Here is a 21,305-nt window from a genome sequence, read left to right as displayed (position 1 = left end):
GCAGGAGCACCCAAATTCATAAAAAAACTCCTGGAAGATATCAAAGGAGAGATCGACAACAATACAATCATAGTAGGGGACTTTAATACACCACTGACAGCACTGGATAAGCCCTCTAGACAAACAATCAGCAAAGATACAGCAATCCTAAATGACTCACTAGATCAGATGGACTTAATAGACATCTTCAGAACACTCCACCCCAAAGCCAGGGAATATACATTCTACTCAAATGCTCATAAGACATATTCAAAAATTGACCATATATTGGGTCACAAGCAAAGTATCCCCAAATTCAAGAAGATTGAAATCATAAAAAGCATCTTCACAGACCACGATGGCATAATATTAGAAATAAACTACAATAAAAACAACCAAAAATACTCAAACACCTGGAAGCTGAATAGCATGCTATTAAATATTGATTGGGTTACCAATGAGATCAAAGAAGAAATTAAAAACATCCTGGAAACTAATGACAATGAAAACACAACAATCCAAAACCTATGGGACACAATGAAAGCAGTCTTGAGAGGGAAGTTTATAGCTCTACAGGCCTATCTCAAAAAACAAGAAAACATGGTAGTAAATCATCTAACTCTACAACTCAAAGAATTAGAAAGAGAGCAACAAGAAAACCCCAGAGTGAACAGAAGGAAGGAAATAATAAAGATTAGAGCAGAAATAAATGACATAGAGACCAAAAAAACAATACAGAAAATCAATGAAACCAAGAGCTGGTTCTTTGAAAGGATAAACAAGATTGACAAACCTCTAGCCAGACTCACCAAGAAGCAAAGAGAGAGGACCCAAATAAACAAAATCAGAAACGATAGAGGCGAAATAACAACAGACCCCACAGAAATACAAATGATCATTAAAAAATACTATGGACAGCTCTACTCCAACAAACTAGACAACCTGGAGGAAATGGACAAATTCCTAGAAAAATACAACATTCCAAAACTCAATCAGGAAGAATCTAAAAATCTCAACAGGCCAATAACTATGGAAGAAATTGAAGCAGTCATCAAAAAGCTTCCATCAAACAAAAGCCCAGGACCAGACGGCTTCACAGGGGAGTTTTACCAAACATTCAAGGAAGAACTAAAACCTATCCTCCTCAGACTACTACAAAAAATTCAAGAGGAAGGAACACTTCCAAGCTCATTCTATGAAGCCAGCATCACCCTAATACCAAAACCAGGTAAAGACAACACAATGAAAGAGAACTACAGGCCAATATCCCTCATGAACATAGATGCCAAAATCCTCAACAAAATCTTAGCAAATCGGATCCAGCAGTACATCAGAAAGATCATACACCATGACCAAGTAGGATTTATCCCAGGGATGCAAGGATGGTACAATATCCGCAAATCAATAAACGTGATACATCACATAAACAAACTGAAAGAAAAAAACCACATGGTCATATCAATTGATGCAGAAAAAGCATTTGACAAAATTCAACACCCATTTTTGATAAAAACTCTCAGCAAGGTGGGAGTAGAAGGATCATACCTCAACATAATAAAAGCCATATATGACAGGCCCACAGCCAACATCATACTCAATGGGCAAAAACTAACACCATTTCCCCTAAGAACAGGAACAAGACAGGGATGCCCCCTCTCACCACTCCTGTTCAACATAGTACTGGAAGTGTTAGCCATTGCAATTCGGCAAGAAGAAGAAATAAAAGGCATCCAAATTGGAAAAGAGGAAGTAAAACTGTCCTTATTTGCAGACGACATGATATTATACATACAAAACCCCAGAGACTCCATCCAAAAGCTACTAGACTTAATACATGAATTTGGCAATGTAGCAGGATACAAAATTAACCCCAAGAAATCGGAGGCATTTCTATACACCAGTAGTGAACTTTCAGAAAGCGAGATTATAAAAGCAATCCCGTTTACCATTGCACCAAAAAAATTAAGCTACCTAGGAATCAACTTAACTAAAGAGGTAAAAGACCTCTACTCAGAAAACTACAGGACGTTGAAAAAAGATATAGAGGAAGACATAAACAGATGGAAGAACATACCGTGTTCATGGATTGGTAGAATCAACATCATTAAAATGTCCATACTACCCAAAGCAATCTATAAATTCAACGCACTTCCCATTAAAACACCAACGGCATACTTCAGAGATCTAGAACGAACTCTCCAAAAATTCATCTGGAATAAAAAAAGACCCCGAATAGCTGCAGCAATCCTGAAAAAGAACAAAGTAGGTGGGATCTCAATACCAGATATCAAGTTGTATTACAAAGCCACTGTTCTCAAAACTGCCTGGTACTGGCACAAGAATAGGCATATAGATCAATGGAATAGAATAGAGAGCCCAGAAATCGGCCCGAACCAATATGCTCAATTAATATTTGACAAAGGAGGCAAGAACATACAATGGAGCCAAGATAGTCTCTTCAATAAATGGTGTTGGGAAAATTGGACAGATATATGCAAGAAAATGAAACTAGACCACCAACTTACACCATACACAAAAATAAACTCAAAATGGATAAAGGACTTAAATGTACGACAGGAAACCATAAAAATTCTAGAAGAATCCAAAGGCAACAAAATCTCAGACATATGCCGAAGCAATTTCTTCACTGACACAGCTCCTAGGGCACTTGAAACTAAAGAGAAAATAAACAAATGGGACTTCATCAAAATAAAAAGCTTCTGCACAGCGAAAGAAACCATCAACAAAACAACAAGAAAACCCACTGTGTGGGAAAACATATTTGCCAATGTCATATCTGATAAGGGCCTAATCTCCAAAATTTATAGGGAACTCATACAACTCAACAAAAGGAAGATAAACAATCCAATCAAAAAGTGGGCAAAGGACCTAAATAGACACCTTTCAAAAGAGGACATTCAGAAAGCCAAGAGACATATGAAAACATGCTCAAAGTCACTAATCATCCGAGAGATGCAAATCAAAACCACAATGAGGTACCATCTCACACCTGTCAGACTGGCTATCATCAACAAATCAACAAACGACAAGTGCTGGAGAGGATGTGGAGAAAAAGGATCACTTGTGCACTGCTGGTGGGAATGCAGACTGGTGCAGCCACTATGGAAGACAGTATGGAGTTTCCTTAAAAAACTGAAAATGGAACTCCCATTTGACCCTGTGATCCCACTTCTAGGAATATATCCCAAGAAACCAGAAACACCAATCAGAAAGGATATATGCACCCCTATGTTCATAGCAGCACAATTCACCATAGCTAAGATCTGGAAACAGCCTAAGTGCCCATCAGTAGATGAATGGATTAGAAAACTGTGGTACATCTACACGATGGAATACTATGCTGCTGTAAAAAGGAAGGAACTCTTACCATTTGCAACGTCATGGATGGAACTGGAGAGCATTATGCTAAGTGAAATAAGCCAGTCAATGAAGGAAAAATACCACATGATCTCACTCATTCATGGATAATAGAGACCATTATAAACTTTTGAACAATAATAGATACAGAGGCAGAGCAGCCTCAAACAGATTGTCAAACTGCAGCAGGAAGGCCGGGGAGGGTTGGGGGGCAGGAGGTAGGGGGGTAAGTGATCAACTAAAGGACTTGTATGCATGCATATAAGCATAACCAATGGACATGAGACACTGGGGGATAGGGGAGGCTAGGGGACTGTCTAGGGCGGGGGGATAAAATGGACACATATGTAATACCCGTTGTAATACTTTAAGCAATAAAAAAAAAAAAAAAAAAAGATAGAAAAAAAAAAAATAAAAAAAAAAAAAAAAAAGAAAGTGAACAGACAACCTACAGAATGGGAGAAATTATCTGAAAAGCCAAGATCTGCTCAGGGTCTGGTATCCAGGATATAGAAAGAACTGTTAAATTCAACAATAAAGACAACCCAGTTTAAAAAAAGAGTAAAGTCTGTGTTTTGTTTTGTTTTTAATAATTTTTATTTATTAAAGTATTACAAAGAGTATTACGTATGTCTTTTCCCCCCCCCCTTGACTTTCCCCCAGCCTCCCCTACCCCCCAGTGTTTTGTGTTCATTGGTTATTCTTATATGCATGCATGTAAGTCCTTCGGTTGATCTCTTAACACCCCCCCCCAACCCTCTCCAGGCTTCCCACTGTAGTTTGACAGTCTGTTCAATGCTGCTCTGCCTCTGCATCTATTTTTGTTGATCAGTTTATATTGGTCTTTATTATCCGTTTCAACCTCACTGGGGCCGTCCCAACCTCACTGGGGCCGTCCCGACCTCACTGGGGATGTTTTGACCACACTGGGGCCATTTCGGCCTCACTGAGGCCATTTCAGCCTCACCGGAGCCATCCCGACCTCACCGGAGCCATCCCGACTTCACCGGGGCCGTCCCAACCTCACTGGGGCTGTCCCTACCTCACCGGGGCCGTCCCAACCTCACCAGGGCCGTCTCGGCCTCATGGGGGCCGTCTCGGCCTCACCAGGGCCGTTTCAACCTCACTGGGGCCATCTCGGCCTCACCAGGCCATTTCAACCTCACCGGGGCTGTTGCACCCTCACTGGGGCCATCCCGACTTCACCGGGGCCGTTTCAACTACACCGGGGTCGTCCCGACCTCACCGGGGCCGTTTCAACTACACCGGGGTCGTCCCAACCTCACCGGGGCTGTCCCGACTTCACTGGGGCCGTTTCAACTACACCGGGGTCGTCCCGACCTCACCGGGGCCGTTTCAACTACACCCGGGCCGTCCCAACCTCACCGGGGCCGTCTTGACCTCACTGGGGCCGTCTTGGCCTCACTGGGGCTGTCCAGACCCCACCAGGGCTGTCCCGACCTCGCCAGTGTTGTCTCGGCCTTACCGGGCCGTTTCAACCTCACCAGTGTTGTCCTGGCCTCACCGGGGCCGTTTCAACCTCACCAGTGTTGTCCTGGCCTCACCGGGGCCGTCCCGACCTCACCGGGGCTGTTTCAACCTCACCGGGGCTGTTCGGACCTCACCAGGGCAGTGTCGACCTCACCGGGGCCGTCTCGAAAGTCTGTGTTTTTAACACAGAAAAAGAAGCCTATTTCTGCACAGTTCATCTCCCTCCTTCCCTGCCAATGGACTTTCCCATCCGAGGTCTTCACGTCTGGGACTTGCAGGGCAACCCCCTCTTCTGAGGAGGACTCTTGTTCCTGAATTGAAGGCCCAGAAGGTCTGTCTGACTTTATGGTTAGCAGGCCTTCCCTTGCCTCTGCTCAGGGAGGATCACAGCACTGCTTGTCCTTCTGTGGGAAGACATTATTCTTAAATAAAAATGTCCTAAGTTACCGAGAAAAGGGTCTCCAGTTAAAGTTAATCATTAAACCGCGTAATGGAACTAATCTGCTATTTAGCTACAGAAAACTGAGACCTTGGGAAAGGACCTAAAACTATGGAAAACCCTGAGAACGATTTCTTAAAAATACATTTTTTTGGGACAGTTTTGAAATTTGGTGGCTTTATGTTCTGTGGAAAATTTTGTCTTGTTTTCTGTTGTCTCCTATGCCTGGGACAAGGTGTGTTTGCTGAGTAAATGAATGAGCAGACTTCTTTTCTGAAGGGTGGAAGGAATGAACCCTCTTACCCTCGTCATGGCCTGCGTGTCGGGGAGCCTGGTCTGGGGAGTGAGTCCAAGAGCATGATGTGGTCTCTGCTCTCCCTCTTCTTGCTGTGGAACGCGCTGCAGCAGTCCACACCTCGTCCACCCGGTGTGGTGAGGCTTCACTTGTTTAGGATCATTTATTTTTTTGTTAATCCTCACTTGAGGATATTTTTTCATTGATTTTTAAGGAAGAGTAGAAGAGAGAGGGAAAGACAGAAACATTGATGAGAGAGAAACACATCTACTGGTTGCCTCCAGCACGAGCCCTGACCAGGGCCTGGGCCAGGGAGGAGCTTGCAACCAAGGTACATGCTTTTGACCAGAATTGAACCCAGGACCTTTCGGGATGCAGGCCGATGCTTTATCCACTGAGCCAAACTGGCTAGGGCTTGTTTTAGATCATTTAAATGACAGCTAGTAATCATGATGGTCAATTATAATAATAAATCTTTTTAATGTGAGTTTTCTCAATGTATATTTCTATTAATAGTTCAACTTTGCTGAAATAGTTGGTCTGACTGACAGGAAACACACAGTTTTGCTCTGGTAGCAGGAATACCACAGGCAGAAAGCAGTCTACAATGCACGCCTCCTTTCTGCTGACAAATGACACGTGCAGTTGAGCATGTGCTGGACAGCAGTTCTGTTATGTGTTCTCCCAGAGTCCTCGGGAGGGGGACGAAGGGAGTGGGAACTGGCACACGGGAAGCGTGGAGTGAGCGACACAGCCTATTGGAGGCAGTTTTGTAATCAATATCAACATTTAAAACGTGGGTCCTTTGAGCTGGTAGTTCTCCTTTTAGACTCTATCCCATCACACCGGTGTGCAGAGGTGTTGGTGGCAGTGGTGTGGGAAGAGGAGAGAGCTGGTGACTAGAACGCTTCATAGGCAGGTGAACTCTGCCAAGCCAGGCGGCCGCCAGAGAGCACAGTCGCTCCCAGCATCAGCACACACAGAACTGCAGGCAGCCCCGACTCGCGGCTTTCCCGCCCTCGTGTGCGTGTGCGTGTGCGTGTGCGAAAGCGCGAGGCAGGCAGTAGAGTGCACTTCGCAGTTCGATCGTTTCTGGCTCGGGACATGCCGGACGAAGCTCTCGTGGTGCCACCGATCACAGGGTCAACAGCTGACACTCCGCAGCTGGAGTGGGGACATGCGGCCCGAGGGCCATGGAAGGCCCGTGCGATCACGTGCTCTGGCCCTGCCTGGCATTGGGGTGAGTTCATTAAGTGTTTGACCAAATATAGCAGCTAATTCTAAGGGGATGATTTTGTATGGGCCGGAAATCTATATAATAAAAGCCCAGGGACCGTGCGGCAGAGAGACCGACTGGAACGACTGGTTGCTATGACGTGAGCCCGAGGACCCTGCGGCCAGTTGCGCGGCAGCCGCCAAGGCGCCGGTGAAGGTGGCCAGTGTGAGCGCAGCTTGAGGTGCAGGCTCTGTGGGACGAATTCAGTCAGCTGGGCATCGAGATGATCGTCACCAAGGCTGGCAGGTCAGGGCACCCCTCTCCCCGCTGTGACCCTCCCCATGTGGTGCCAGTCTTGGGCAGCGGGCTTTGGCCCGATCCGTATGGGCGAGACTGAGAAGCGGGTGGGGGCGCGGCTCCAGCGACAGCGCCTGGTGCGCCTGGTGCGCGGGGCGGAGGGGACCGCTCGGGAGGCCAGGGGGCGGCGGGGAGAAACCCTGTGGACCAGCCGCCTGGGACCAGCACCACTGGAAACGGACCGGCTCAGAGCTCCCCGAGCGCGGCTCCCGGTGGATCCCGCCCCAGAGGAAACTTGTCTTTGGTTCCTTAGTTCAGTCCATGCGGCTGAAGAGGAGCAGCTGGGCATGTTTTAGGGGAGAATTAAGACTCTACAGCCGTGTGTTCTGGTCCGTGGAGGCGGCGGCCCAGTTGTCTGAGGCCTCCATTCCGGCTGCTGCTGGGGCCCGCGTCTTCCAATGGCCCGTGTTTGTCGTCAGGGCCCAGAGAGAAGAAGGGGAACCAGTGTCTGACGGTTTGACCGACAGACCAAGGCCAGTGCCGGGCCGTGTCTCATGTGCGCGCGGAGACACCAGCTGTGAGTCCGCCTGGCCCGAGGGGCGTTCGCAGAACCTTCTGGTGGTTTCTGTTTCCTGCTGGGGCTGCGCTCCCTGGGAAGCCTGGGGCCCAGGCTCAGCTCCAGCTCAGTGGATCTTCTCCAGGCCCTGTCCCCCCACCAGCCCCGCCTCCAATTTGCTCTCCTGTGGCCCCTCCCCACAGCTGGCCCATCACCCCATGTGGGGTGGGAGAGGGCAGCTGGCTGGACCCCACTGGTGCACGAATTCGTGCACCTGGCCTCTAGTGATGTTATAAATATCCAAATGGCCCTTGGCAGAAAAAGGGTTCCCCACACCTGCTCTGCAGTGTGCTGTGTTGTCAGCATTTTCTGGATATTTTATTTTGTGTTTCCGTGTCCCATCATGTCTACAAAATTCCCCCATGTCTCCTCTGTGAAGAAAGAGGGAAGGCAGTGGAAGACAGCTGCCCTGGTGTGGGCTGATGTAAGTGCTCGGAGCATGTTTCAGGCCAGCTTGGCTGAGCTACCGTGTTAGGTAGGTTTGACCTATGATATTCTGAATTCAGGATGGATTTGTTGGGACATAATTGCATCATAAATTGAGGGACATCTATGCATAGTTTTTATTATATTTGTATGAGGAAAAAGTGTGTGTATTTTTGAGCGTTTGTGTGTATGTTTGCATTTTTAATTGTGATAAAAATCGTATAAAATTTGTCATTAGGTATGTTCCATTGTACAGCCGTCACCTGCATTCTCTCCAGAACATTTTTTATGCGGAGCTAGAACCCTGTCCCCATTAAACAGCAGCCCACCCCCCCACCCCCCAGCCCATGGCACCCACTCTTCTTTTTGTTTTTTATGAATTTGCTGTCGGGATGGGGTATAAGTGGAGTCCGATAGGATTTGCCCTTCCAGGACTGGCATATTTCACTTAGCAAGTTGTCCTCAAGGTCCATTCATGTGTCGCAGGTGTCAGAATCCTCTTCCATTGAAGGCTGGATAATGCCCTTTGAACGGGTGGACCACACTTTGTTGGCCCACGCATCTACCCACGGACGCTGGGTCACGCCTGCCTCTGGCTGTTGTGTGAGTGATGCTGTGACGTGGGGTGCAGTGTTTGTTTTGATGTCCCGGGGAAAGGTGACACTCTGAACCCTGGGAGGTGAGACTGGGCAGAGTGACCGTGGTACCTCGACTTACCTAACGTCCTTGGTGTTTTCATTTTTTACAATAGGCGTTAGGTCTTGCTCAGAATTGGTAAGTTGTGAAATCACTAATTTCATGTCTTTGGTTTGTGCTATAAGAACGCGGCAGCCCCTTTACCCCGGATTTCTGCCCATGCTGTGAGAGCGTGCAGGCTGCGACTGAAGGAGATCCCCTCCAAAGAGCTGTTCAAGGAATGTGTCAGGTAAGGGGCTGTGCCCACCCTGCCCATCGCTGTGGCTCGCCCTGAGACGGGGCTTCTGGGCATGAGCTAGCTCTGACAGAGCGCTGTCGAGATGAAATGCTGCTTCCACCAGAAGGAGCCGTCAGTACACTTGCATAGGGACCCACGGAGGCAGCCACATTGGAGGGCCAGGGTGGTAGCAGCACTCTGCCAGCTCCTGGCCCTCTGCTCAGCCTTCCAAAATGCTGGTGTCTGGGATGAAAGATTTCCATAAAATGTTTTGCTTTTTTTAATGATTTTAGAGAGAGAGAAAGGGAAAGAGAGAGAAACATCAATATGAGAGAGACACACACCGGTTGGCTGCCTCCTGTACGCACCCGGACCAGGGCCAGGATCGAACGTGCAATCCAGGTACATGCCCTTGACTGGGAATCGAGCCCAAGGTCCTTCTGCTTCACAGGCTGACACTAACCACTGGAAGCGCAGCCAGGACTGTGCAGTTTCAGATGCCACAATGGTTTGAAATGCGTGCGGTAGCCTTATTTCCCAGACTAGAGCCGAGCAGCAGTTCGCTGTTTTGAGGTAGGTGTGTGAGGAAGTGAAATTGAGAAGCGCTGGTAGGTTGATGGTAGCCATTGATTAAACAGACTCTGAAATACACAAATATAATACAGGTGAGGGAAAGTGGGCTTCCAGCGGTGAGTATGCGAAACAGAGTTTAGTCTTGTATTATTATTTACAAATGATTGTATTATTTTCCATACGAACAGCTGTAAGCCTGCTTTTGCCTCACCCTGTAGAACAAGCTCTGTCTGTGTTGTGCTTCTCATGGAAATTCTTAAATGCCTTGATAAAGACGATGTAGCTGACAGCGGCATCGAGTCCTTTAGCCGGTTCAGAAAGGTTTGCATTTGAGCTGCCCACCTGCTCCTGCGGGGAAGGCGCCCCCAGCGCCCGGGAGCAGCCCGGGAAGCCTCGGAGCAGTGTTTAGTTCTCAGATGGAACGTAGCGGCTGGTTCAGACCTTTCCTCTCAGGACCTGGTCCGCTCTTAAAACGCGTGGAGGACCCGGAGAGCTTTTGTTCATGTGGGTCGTGCTTCTTAAAATAAGACACGAGCATCCCACTCTCAGAGCCGCCGCGGCGTTGTCACACTGCAGCCTCTGGAGAGCCCTCTGGGAGAATGGGGTTCAGAGTACGTGCGGCCTTAGTGTCACTGTAAACGCAGCTTTGCTGCCGAGCTCCCCTGAGAGGCCTCAGCCTGTGGGGACCTCAGCATCGTGTTCCCTGCAGCATCGGCGCGTGCTTGCGGCCCACTCAGCAGGACAGGGAGAGATGCTTCCCCAAGTGAGCATTTTATTCCTTCTAAAATAGAGTTATAAATGAAACCTCAGTGGCAAGGCCAAGTGCATAAAATTTGAGAAAGTGTGTCGCGTAAAATAATTGATTGCTTCATTTCCAGTGTTAAAACAACAGGTGTGTCACATATTAACATTTTCTGCCTTGTGACTATTACCAATTAGACATTCCTCCATTTTATTTACAAAATGTTTAAATTCCCTCCTGAAATATACATGCCTATGCGTGCACACACACTTGGAATATGTTTTAAACTATTGTCTTCTTACTGATAGATTGTTTTTTTTGCGTTTTTAAAAAAATATATTTTATTGATTTTTTACAGAGAGAAAGGGAGAGAGATAGAAAGTTAGAAACATCGATGAGAGAGAAACATCGATCAGCTGCCTCCTGCACATCTCCCAATGGGGATATGCCTGCAACCCAGGTACATGCCCCTGACCGGAATCGAACCTGGGACCCTTCAGTCCGCAGGCCGACGCTCTATCCACTGAGCCACACCGGTTTCGACTGATAGATTGTTTTTATAAAGCATTTCTCTGATGTCGATATACATAAAAAGAACCTCTGACTTTGGGAGGGTAAATTGATTTCATTTCTTTTGAATCTTCCCTCCCTGTTTTCACTGATAGCATTAGAGCCTGTTGTCACTCCTGTAATTTCGCATTCAGTATTGAGCAGTGTGTGTGTGATAGACTTTCCCATGCCCAGGGCTTGCTGTTGCTAACACAGCTGCTTCCGTGAAGCAGGTATAACTGCACGCCATCTTCTTCTAGAGTTGTCCATCGCTATTTAAGTGGAAAGCCATTTGAAGAATACCAAGAGAGCCCATATTTTTCTCGATTTTTACAGTGGAAATGGCTGGAAAGGTATGTTCTCACTTAAGATTCAGGGAAAACAGTGGTAACTTCTCATACTCACCCTGATTGATGTATACTTTTCCATCTGTCAAAGTACTCTTGGAAATCTTGGCCTTCATGTGGTATTTCTGTACAGAGATTATTAATGTGTGTTACTAGTTTCTTCTCATTCATTTGACTCTGTTCTGTCTTTTTAAATGGTTGTCAGCCCTCTTGGTGCAGTAGTTAGAAAAATAAAGCATGTCCTAGGGTCACAGACATACAGTGCTGTGGGTCTCAGGCTGTGCTGGCCTCCTGCAGCTGTGCTGGCCTCCTGCAGCTGTGCGGCCTCCTGCAGCTGTGCGGCCTCCTGCAGCTGTGCGGCCTCCTGCAGCTGTGCTGGCCTCCTGCAGCTGTGCGGCCTCCTGCAGCTGTGCGGCCTCCTGCAGCTGTGCTGGCCTCCTGCAGCTGTGCTGGCCTCCTGCAGCTGTGCGGCCTCCTGCAGCTGTGCTGGCCTCCTGCAGCTGTGCGGCCTCCTGCAGCTGTGCTGGCCTCCTGCAGCTGTGCGGCCTCCTGCAGCTGTGCTGGCCTCCTGCAGCTGTGCTGGCCTCCTGCAGCTGTGCGCCTCCTGCAGCTGTGCTGCGTATTGCAGCTCTGCAGCCTCCTGCAGCTGTGCTGCGTATTGCAGCTGTGCTGGCCTCCTGCAGCTGTGTGGCCTCCTGCAGCTGTGCGGCCTCCTGCAGCTGTGCTGGCCTCCTGCAGCTGTGCGGCCTCCTGCAGCTGTGTGGCCTCCTGCAGCTGTGCGGCCTCCTGCAGCTGTGCTGGCCTCCTGCAGCTGTGCGGCCTCCTGCAGCTGTGTGGCCTCCTGCAGCTGTGCGGCCTCCTGCAGCTGTGCGGCCTCCTGCAGCTGTGCTGGCCTCCTGCAGCTGTGCGGCCTCCTGCAGCTGTGTTGCGTATTGCAGCTGTGCTGGCCTCCTGCAGCTGTGCTGGCCTCCCGCAGCTGTGCGGCCTCCTGCAGCTGTGCGGCCTCCTGCAGCTGTGTGGCCTCCTGCAGCTGTGCTGGCCTCCTGCAGCTGTGCGGCCTCCTGCAGCTGTGCTGGCCTCCTGCAGTTGTGTGGCCTCCTGCAGCTGTGCTGGCCTCCTGCAGCTGTGCTGCGTATTGCAGCTGTGCGGCCTCCTGCAGCTGTGCTGGCCTCCTGCAGCTGTGCAGCCTCCTGCAGCTGTGTGATCTCAGGCAAGTGACAGCCTTTGTGAGCTTCAGGTCCTGGTTCTGTAAGTCTAGGTGCGCATGACCCACGCCACTAGATGCCTGGGTCGCCTGAGAAATGTGTGTGAAGTGCTTAGCCTTCCTAGTCTCTTGTACAGAGTAAGTGCTCACAAAGTATTAGCTGCCGCTAGTCTTGTTATTACAATTGTTATTATTTTTACTTTTACTCCTCACCTGAGAGTGAGGATATTCTTTCCATTGATTTCTAGAGACATTGGAAGTGAGGGTTAAGGGAGGAGAGAGAGAGAAACATCGACCTGAGAGAGATCCATTGATTGGTTGCCTCCTGAACACACCCCAACCAGGGCCTGGGATGAAACCTGTAACCCAGGTACGTGCCCTTGACTGGGAATCAAACTCTTGACACTTCAGTGTTTGGGCCAATAGTCTAACCATTGAGCGACATCGGCCAGGGCTACAATTATTATTGACTAGAGGCCTAGTGCACAGATTCATGCACATTGAAAGGAAATTAGAAGGTGGCCAGCAGGGAGGGACTGGGCGAGATGGACCGGACACGCCCTGGAGCCAACCTCCCATGATCCCTCCCGGCCAGCCGCACCTGGGGCGGTGCCGGGGCTCAAAGGGCGTCTGCGGAGTGAGTGGGGTCCCTCCAGCAGGTGGGGTCCCTGGGCCTGGCTTGGCGGGGTTTGGGCAGAAACCGGCAGTCCGACATCCCACAAGGGGTCCCAGAGTGCGAGAGGGCACTCTGCAAAGTTGCTGCCGCTCGGCAGCTCCTGTGTTGAGTGTTTGCCCCCTGGTGGTCAGTGCATGTCATACCTACCGGTTGGGTCGGCTGGTCGGCCAGTTGCTTGGCCAGTTGCTTAACCTTTTATATATAGACAGTACTTGGGTTATGTCGAACTCGACGTATGTTGTTTCGTGGTTACGTCACCATCGCCCCTTTATTTATAAAAAAAGTTCCATGATTTTGACGTATGCACATATGTGCTTTATGTTTTTTATTATTGATTTACCACAAGTAAAGGTCAGGGATTGTTATCTTCATTTAAATTTTGTTTATGGTTTCCCTTCATTACTGCTGTGTCTGTGCTCCGTGTGAGTGACATAAGGTGTTTATGTAGGTGGGTTCCGACTTACGGCGAAAATCGCGTTACGTCGCCATAGGAGCGGATCTCCGATGTCACCCGAGGACATACTGTCTATAGATTGACCACTTTTCCAGTTCTAGTTCAGACATGTTTTTCGAGATGTCTGGTTTTTCAAAGGACAGCGTGCTGTAGACCCGTCCTCTTTCCTCAGCAGCTTTCTGACGGGCCTGCGGGGGTCCTGAGAATACGTAATACTTCACATGTGGGCGAGTTGCAGACTTGTCTTTCATGAGTAAAGATAACTGGACCATTTTGCATCTGTCATCAGTGTTTTCAATGAAAAATGTTCCGTGTGCTTGTTGCTGAGTGCAGCTGAGAGCTGTCCCCTGGGAGGGCCACCGTCCCCAAGCACAGGCACCCTGTCCTCCCCTAGACCAGTAGGGTTCCATAACTAAGTCTGGGACAAGAGCTAGGTGGGCTTTTCTGCTTTAAAGTAACAATGTGATGTGAGACCTAAAACTTCTTTTTTATTACTTAGGCAGCCAGTAACAAAGAGAACATTTAGACATTACAGAGTTCTAGGAAAAGGCGGATTTGGAGAGGTAAGTATTCTGTGGCCAGTGTGCGCCATGCTATACAGCAGGTGTTTGAGACACTCGCTTCAGATAACGCACCCACTGAAGTTGCACATGTATTTCCATAACATGTATCTGGGGAATAAGCATGAGCATTAAGATTGACCTTTGAGCCCTGGCCGGTGTTGCTCAGTGGATAGGGCGTCGGCCTGCAGACTCAAGGGTCCCAGGTTCACTTGCGGTCAAGGGCATGTACCTTGGTTGCGGGCACATCCCCAGTAGGGAGTGTGCAGGAGGCAGCTGATCGATGTTTCTCTCTCATCGATGTTTCTAACTCTCTATCCTTCTCCCTTCCTCTCTGTAAAAAAATCAATAAAATACATATTTTTTTTAAAAAAGATTGAACTTTGAGCAAAAGGTATGTTAGTAAAAGCTTTTAAAAAAATTAGGAAGTGCCCAGCCAGTGTGGCTCAGTGGTTGAGTGTCAACCATGATCCAGGAGATCATGGTTTGATTCCAGGTCAGGGTACTTTTATATGTTTGAAAATGTTCATAATATAAAATTAACTAATATGTAAATATGACTTTAAAACTAAGTATAATAAATGTATGAAAGTCTATGACTTCTGTAAAATATATTTTCTAATATTCTTGAACTTTCTAAAAAATCAAGAATCTAGTTTCTAAAACTTTTGCTTTTGTACAAAAAGGGAGGGAGACATGTTAAAGAGTTGCACCACGATCACAGATGAACAAGTCCCGTCTGCCCACTGTCCTGGGTTTTAGAGCATGTATTTCCCGCGATTGCCCCAGCGCCTGCCGCAGACGAGGAAGCCGAGGGGAGGAGGGGGCGGCTCAGAAACTCTCAGCAGTGACCGTGGCAGTGGTCGTGGCTCGGCCAGTTCTGCTGCTGCTCTGACAGGCTGATCACAGAAGACGGTTTCCCCGTAGCCTGGGAATCCCAGCTCCGATCCACCTCTCCTTTTCTCTCTGACACCAGGTCTATGCCTGTCAAGTGAGAGCCACAGGGAAGATGTACGCCTGTAAAAAGATGCTGAAGAAAAGAATAAAAAGGCGGAACGGCGAAGCCATGGCCCTGAATGAGAAGAGACTCCTGGAGAAAGTGCAAAGTAGATTTGTAGTAAGTACCTCCTCGCGCCTCCCGTGGGCCTCAGAGAGAGTCCCTCCTCTCCTCGCTGAGGACCCGTGGGAACCAGCATTTTCCCTAACGACCTGCCTCGAAGCCCCTCCTTCCAGCCGTGGGAATTCCTTGGTTTAGTGCGTGTGCGGTCGCCATCTTGTGCTGTTAACAGGCATAGGTGTCGGGAACGGCTTTGCTTTAGTAACAGCCCTCTCTTTTCTTACTCAATTCCTAACTGGACACAAACATACGACAGTGGAGAGCCTGCTTGGAACTTGGGTTTGTAACAAATCCGCTGCTTCCACCAGGCCTGGTCTGGCGGTGACTTCCACTGCAAGCTTGCGCCGGCCAGGTGTCCCCCGTCCCCCCGGCAGCCAGCTTCCGGCTGGAGACCTGCTCTCGCGCCTCCTCTCTGGGCCTCAGGCCATCCCGTCTCTCCCTTTCTCTGCTACCTGCACCTTTACTGCGTGGTCCTCAGCGAGCACCCCCTTTATGGTGCCTCTCCGTCCACCTTCTCTGGGGTCGGTGGGCTCGGGGCCCGCTCCAGGCCTGGGCTGAGCAGTGAGTGGTGTGGTTTCATCTCCAGCCTGGTTTCTCGTCCCCTGACCGCGTATTTCCTGCAGCATCTACTGCAGTGTGAGGGTCTGGTTGAAGGAAGGGAGTGACAGGTAGTTTATAAAGTGATTTGTAGTGTTAGAGTCACTTCCTCCAAGCCATTGATTTCTCAGTGTGAGATCTGCTGCTTTGTGCTGGGGGGCAGCGTTCCCAGCAGTGGGTGGCCATTGTATAAATTTAATAGCAAGACTTTATGTGTCTGCCATGACAGTCTGACGCATGTCACCTGAAAATCTTTAATAAAATGGGCTCATTTTGGCCCTGACCGGTTTGGCTCAGTGGATAGAGCATCAGCCTGCGGACTGAAGGGTCCCAGGTTCCATTCCGATCAAGGGCATGTACCTTGGTTGCGGGCACATCCCCAGTAGGGAGTGTGCAGGAGGCAGCTGATCGATGTTTCTCTCTCATCGATGTTTCTAACTCTATCCCTCTCCCTTCCTCTCTGTAAAAAAATCAATAAAATATATATTTTTAAAAATGGGCTCATTTTGGAGCTGCTTTACACATATTCGGGTAACTACCTTGAAACATAAAAATCCATACTCTAACGTAATGAAAGGGACATAGAAGTAGTTGCGGTTTATTCTATTTAAATGAAATATTTTTGTTTCTGCCTTCTTGGCTGCTCCCAAGGAACCTAGAAATATTCTCCCTTCCCCGGGATCTGTTCCCTGCACACAGCGGTGCGGGTCCTGCCCGGCCACGTCACGCCCGTCTCCCCCCCCCCCCCCCCCAGTGCAATTGTGCAGTAGACAGTCCGAGACTTTCTGAGTCACTGATTGGGAAGTTAGTCAATTTATTAAATGTGCCACTAGCTACATTAGAAAATGAAAAATTTTAAATTGACACCATCTATGATGGCATCAAGGAACATCGAGAGCTAGGCAAAAATTGAAAATGTGCGAGACTTCTCCACTGAGACCTATGAAATGTGAGTACAAGAAGTTCCAGGAGCCCTGGCCGGGCAGCCCGGCTGGCGCATTTTCCCGGTATGTCAGGGTGTAGTTCGATCCCCAATCAGGGCACGTACAGCAAGCAGCAGCAAGTGCATAAACAAGTGGAACAGCAAACCGGTGTTCTCTTTCTCTTGCTAAAAAATCAATTTAAAAAGTTTCAACATGGTGTTGAGAGAATACTTAGAAAAGAAAAGAAAATGACAGGAGCTAACGAGGGGGGCTCATGGGTCGGAAGACCAGTGCTGTGAAGATGTCAGTTTCCCCGCAAATTGATGCAGAGATTAAATGAAGTGCAGTCCAGTCATAGCCCTAGCAGGTGTGTGTGTGTGTGTGTGTGTGTGAATTGACGTACAGACCAATAGAAAACCAGGCAAAATAGGTTTCCTAAGTCTACGCAAAAGCATGAGAAGTAGCCCCCGTGTGCACAGTCAGAGCCATGCAGGTTAACACCACGTGCCGGCTGACAGCAGTGTTGGAAGGATGTGCAGCAGCGAGACCTCCGTGCACTGCTGGGGGCGGGTGGGGGTGAGGGTAGCCTGGGATGGCGATCCAGTGTCTCTGTGAAGTGGCGCCACCCACCCACCCACGTGGGCGTGGCAAGTTCTCTCCCTTCGGTTGAGAACTGGCACCGGGTCCTCAGCAAGAAAAGGCCCCGAAGCCCCTGTGCGGGCGCAGCCCCTGAGGCAGAGTGGGTGCCCGTACCCCGCAGGCCTCCCTGAATGCTGCCGGCCAGGGGGAGGGCCGGGGTGAGCAGGTGTCTTGTGTTTGCGACGCTGCCGTCTCCAGGTGAGCTTGTGCTACGCGTACGAAACCAAAGACGCCCTGTGCTTGGTGCTCACCGTCATGGACGGAGGGGACTTGAAGTTCCACATCTACAACCTGGGCAGCCCCGGCATCGACGAGCAGAGAGCGGTTTTCTACGCGGCAGAGCTGTGCTGCGGCCTGGAGGACCTGCAGAGGGAGCGGATCGTGTACAGGTGCGGTGGTGCCTCCCGAGCCCGAGGGCCCGGCGCTCCCCCTGTGGCCCTCAGCGGCGGACCCGGCTTCCTCTCCGTCCTCTCTGATCCCTAGTGGCCGTTCTCATTTGTTCAGCTGGTCAGATGTGGGCAGTGCCGCTCTGTAGCGTCAGAACCTGTTTCCGACATCTGAGACATTGAACCTGCTGCTGAGGACTGGGACTCAGTTCCAGCAAATGGCACACAATTCAGTGTCTTAAAATCACATTTACTTTGCTGTTTTTACATCTTAGAATTTAGTAAGAAAACGAAATTAATAGCATTAGTTCAGTGTCTTATTCTGAGGGAAGGCAGCCCCCCGTCCTGTAGCTGCTGGAGTTTCTTCTCATCTCTCCTGGGTGATCTCACCTGGGCCCGCTCCCTGGGAGGCCCTGCCAGCCTCGCCCTTTCTCCTAAAGTCCCAGGGTCTGGGTCTCCCTCGCTCTCACCCCGCCCGTTGGCCGCAAGTCCCTCCTGGGTATTTGCCCGCTCCTTCGATTTCCCAGTCACTGCTTGCCTCGTACTTTCCCGCGGGCAGCGTGCGCTCACTCTCACGGGGCGGCTTGCCGTTGTCGGTGCAGAGACCGCGGGGCTGTTTCTACGGCTGCTGATGGTCTCAGTGTCAGCTTCCAAATAACTGCTCTTTGTTGTCACTTCTTCCTTTGCAGAGACTTAAAGCCTGAGAACATTCTCCTCGACGACCGCGGTGAGTGAGCCTCCCTCTGGAGCACAGACTTCGTTGAGAGGGACTTGGGGGCAGAGAGTCAGTGCAGAACCCTGCGTGCTCTCCACTCCGACATCAGGCAGACACAGCAAAGCGAGCCGGGGACGCCTCTGCAAGTGCATGGGTGGCCTTGTCACCCCTGGGCTCAGGCGAGCAGCAGGCCGAGGTTAACTCACAGTGAGGACATTCTGCTCTTGCTCTTGACCCACATCTTGCTGTATTCCTGAGACGTGGGTTTCCGCGCCCTCCTCACCATGGGCGCTGCTCACGGTGTTGCCCTCTTTACGGGGCATGTGTCCCAGGGCAGCCGTGCACATGGCCACGTGGGCTCTTCCACGCAGGGGAGCCTGTGATCGTGTCAGAAGCGGCCCTTGGGGCTGGGTCTTGGTCAGCAGCTTTCTGCTGACGGCTTAACGGTCAGTGTCTCCCTGTCATACCTGGGACTCGGCGACAGCCTTCTGCTTCTGCCGCTCCTGGGCACGCACTTGTTGGATTCATCCACGGGAAAGACCTTGGCCTCGTCAGCATTTGTTTACCTCTTCGCTCAGGAGAACCAGGTGAAACACTGGCTCTGCACCCCTTGTTTTCACAGGGCGCCCAGGAGGCGTTCGCTTCCTGTTCTGCTGTCGTTAGGAACTGGCGGTTGTAACGCTTTGCTAGGTTTCCGTCCATCGGAGTCGTTGTTCGCTCTGGTCAGCTTGTCCCGCTTGGCCGGCAGGGGCCCCGTAGATTTGAACATCGCCCTTTGTTTTCTCTGTGATCCTGTTCCAGGGTCCCCTGTGTGTGTCCTGAGACCTGAGTCCACCGTCTCCCCAGGGCCCGTCCTCTGTGTGGAGAGTGGCCTCGTGAGACCCACCTGGGCGCCGCGGTCCCTTTGCTGTGCGGGTCATTCTTCCTAGGCCTCCCGAGTTGGCAGAGGAAATGTGCCTTTTCTCTTTTTTTTAAAGAAAACCTTCATCACGGGTTCATATTGACATTCCCTTCTTCTTCCCTTTGCATTTTTCTCTGATGCTGAGAACATTGGGTCTGATGACTGACATCCTTATGCTGTTTTCCTCACTTTGCTTTTTTAAATGTAGCAGAGATCACTCTCCCACACTCAGGAGATCTCCCGGCCCCTTGTCACGGGGGGGCCTGGCTGCCCCAGTCTCTGCTGTTTCATGTGCACGGCGTGCAGCCTGGGCACATGGCACTGCCTGTGGTTCTAGTGCAGCCCTGGGGTAGAGCCAGAGGAGTGGGGTGCTAGGCTGAAGGCCAGGTCACGTGCAGCTCTGCCAAATCCCTCCGTCGGGGGTTGTGCTGGTTGTTTTGTTTGTTTGTTTTTAAACAGAGGCAGGGAGAAGGGGAGAGAGAGAGAGAGAGAAAGAGGGAGAGAGAGAGAAGCATCAGCCACCTGCTTCCTACACACTCCCTGCTGGGGATGGAGCCCGCAACCCAGCATATGCCCTGACTGGGAATCGACCCAGGGACCCCTTATTGCATGGGACAGTGCTCAGCCAACTGAGCCCCACGGGCAAGGCTGTTGTGCTGTTTGTATCTGCACCAGCAAGGATGGGTGTGCCTGTGTCCGCACACACCGCCCACAGACCATGTCTCAAACTTGCAGTTTTTCCAGAAGGTTTACTGTTCACTTCTCTTTTTAAAAGTAAAATGAGACAGGGGAACGTGAAATTTTGCAACATGCGTGTACTGTACTTAGACATAAACGTTATAAAACTGCATTGCTGAGGGAATCTTCTCTGTGAAGCAGGAAACCCAGACGCGCTAATATGTGGCAGAGCTGGGCCTCAAACCCAGGCCTCGGGGCTCCAGAATCTGCTCTAACTCCGGCACCCTCCTGCCTCCTGGGTGGGCTCGCGCCCAGGGCATGATGGGATTTGTGATGCGGTGCAGCCTCAGTCCCTGGTCCCCGTTCCTGTCCCGAGCGCTGTGTAGGCCGGTCGGGAACGATTCAGTGCCTGGGAGAGCTTGTCAGCTGGTGTCGATGGTCAAAGGGCTTCCCAACCCGAGCCAGGCAGAAGCCTAATGTCCTGCTGTGAGTGGAGCCGACGCTCTGGGTGGTACTTGAGCAGATGTGGAAAGGTCACTGTCACTTAGATCTCAGTCTTTGAGAGTGTGGGCCGCTGCAGCTCCCGCCGTGCGTCGTAGCTGGCTCTCCCCAGGTGTAGGGAGTTGTAGCGTCAGCACGCCCCCGTGATCTGTGTCATGTATTTGAACACACGCAGGACATATCCGGATTTCAGATCTCGGTTTAGCCGTGGAGGTCCCAGAAGGGGAGACAGTTCGAGGAAGAGTTGGAACAGTCGGCTACATGGGTACGTAGAGGACCCCTTCAGCGAGCCTTGCCCTTTCTGTCTAGGTGCCCGGGTTCTCAGGACACAGAGACAGTCTACCTGAGGCACAGGTGGCGTTGGAAGTTGTGCTGGCGGCGTGGGAGTGTGAGGAGTCCTCCTGTCCACTCCTCTCCTAGGTGGGACTGAGGCCCATAGACGTCTTGGGCTCCGTGAAGGCAGGGTCGGGACCAGGCAGCCCATCGCACTCTGCCGCTGCCACGCCGGGCGCACGCGGCCTCGCAAACCCCTGGTGGAACTGTGTCCCCTGGCCACGCCGAAGTCTGGGTGCGCGGGCCTGCCTTGGTCAGCTCCAGAGCAGTGAGCTCACAGCTCCAGCCGGGCGCCAGCCTGCCCCCAGGGCGGCCTCTCACATGCCGAGGGGCTGCCGAGGGCCCCTGCAGAGCCTGCAG

General features: G+C 50.6%; 1 protein-coding gene across 50 annotated transcripts in view; it reads left to right on the top strand.

Annotated features, from left to right (window-relative positions):
• The window catches only part of GRK4 (G protein-coupled receptor kinase 4), a 51,551-nt gene that overhangs the window by 19,909 nt on the left and 10,337 nt on the right, over positions 1 to 21,305 (top strand). For 36 of the 50 annotated variants that reach the window (XM_081092020.1, XM_081091992.1, XM_081091985.1 and 33 more), the window contains 7 exons: positions 8,959 to 9,062; positions 11,175 to 11,267; positions 14,095 to 14,158; positions 15,132 to 15,272; positions 17,630 to 17,820; positions 18,507 to 18,544; positions 20,788 to 20,877. In XM_081092020.1, coding sequence (XP_080948146.1) covers positions 8,959 to 9,062; positions 11,175 to 11,267; positions 14,095 to 14,158; positions 15,132 to 15,272; positions 17,630 to 17,820; positions 18,507 to 18,544; positions 20,788 to 20,877 — 721 coding nt within the window. The remainder of the gene's footprint in view (positions 1 to 8,958; positions 9,063 to 11,174; positions 11,268 to 14,094; positions 14,159 to 15,131; positions 15,273 to 17,629; positions 17,821 to 18,506; positions 18,545 to 20,787; positions 20,878 to 21,305) is intronic. The other 14 variants (XM_081091988.1, XM_081091989.1, XM_081091987.1 and 11 more) reach the window with 4 other exon arrangements.

Source organism: Myotis nattereri (genome assembly GCF_964212035.1).
Source record: "Myotis nattereri genome assembly, chromosome: 1".
Taxonomy (NCBI): Eukaryota; Metazoa; Chordata; class Mammalia; order Chiroptera; family Vespertilionidae; genus Myotis; species Myotis nattereri.
Note: the sequence above shows the minus strand (reverse complement) of the source record. Positions and strands in the feature narration are given on the sequence as shown.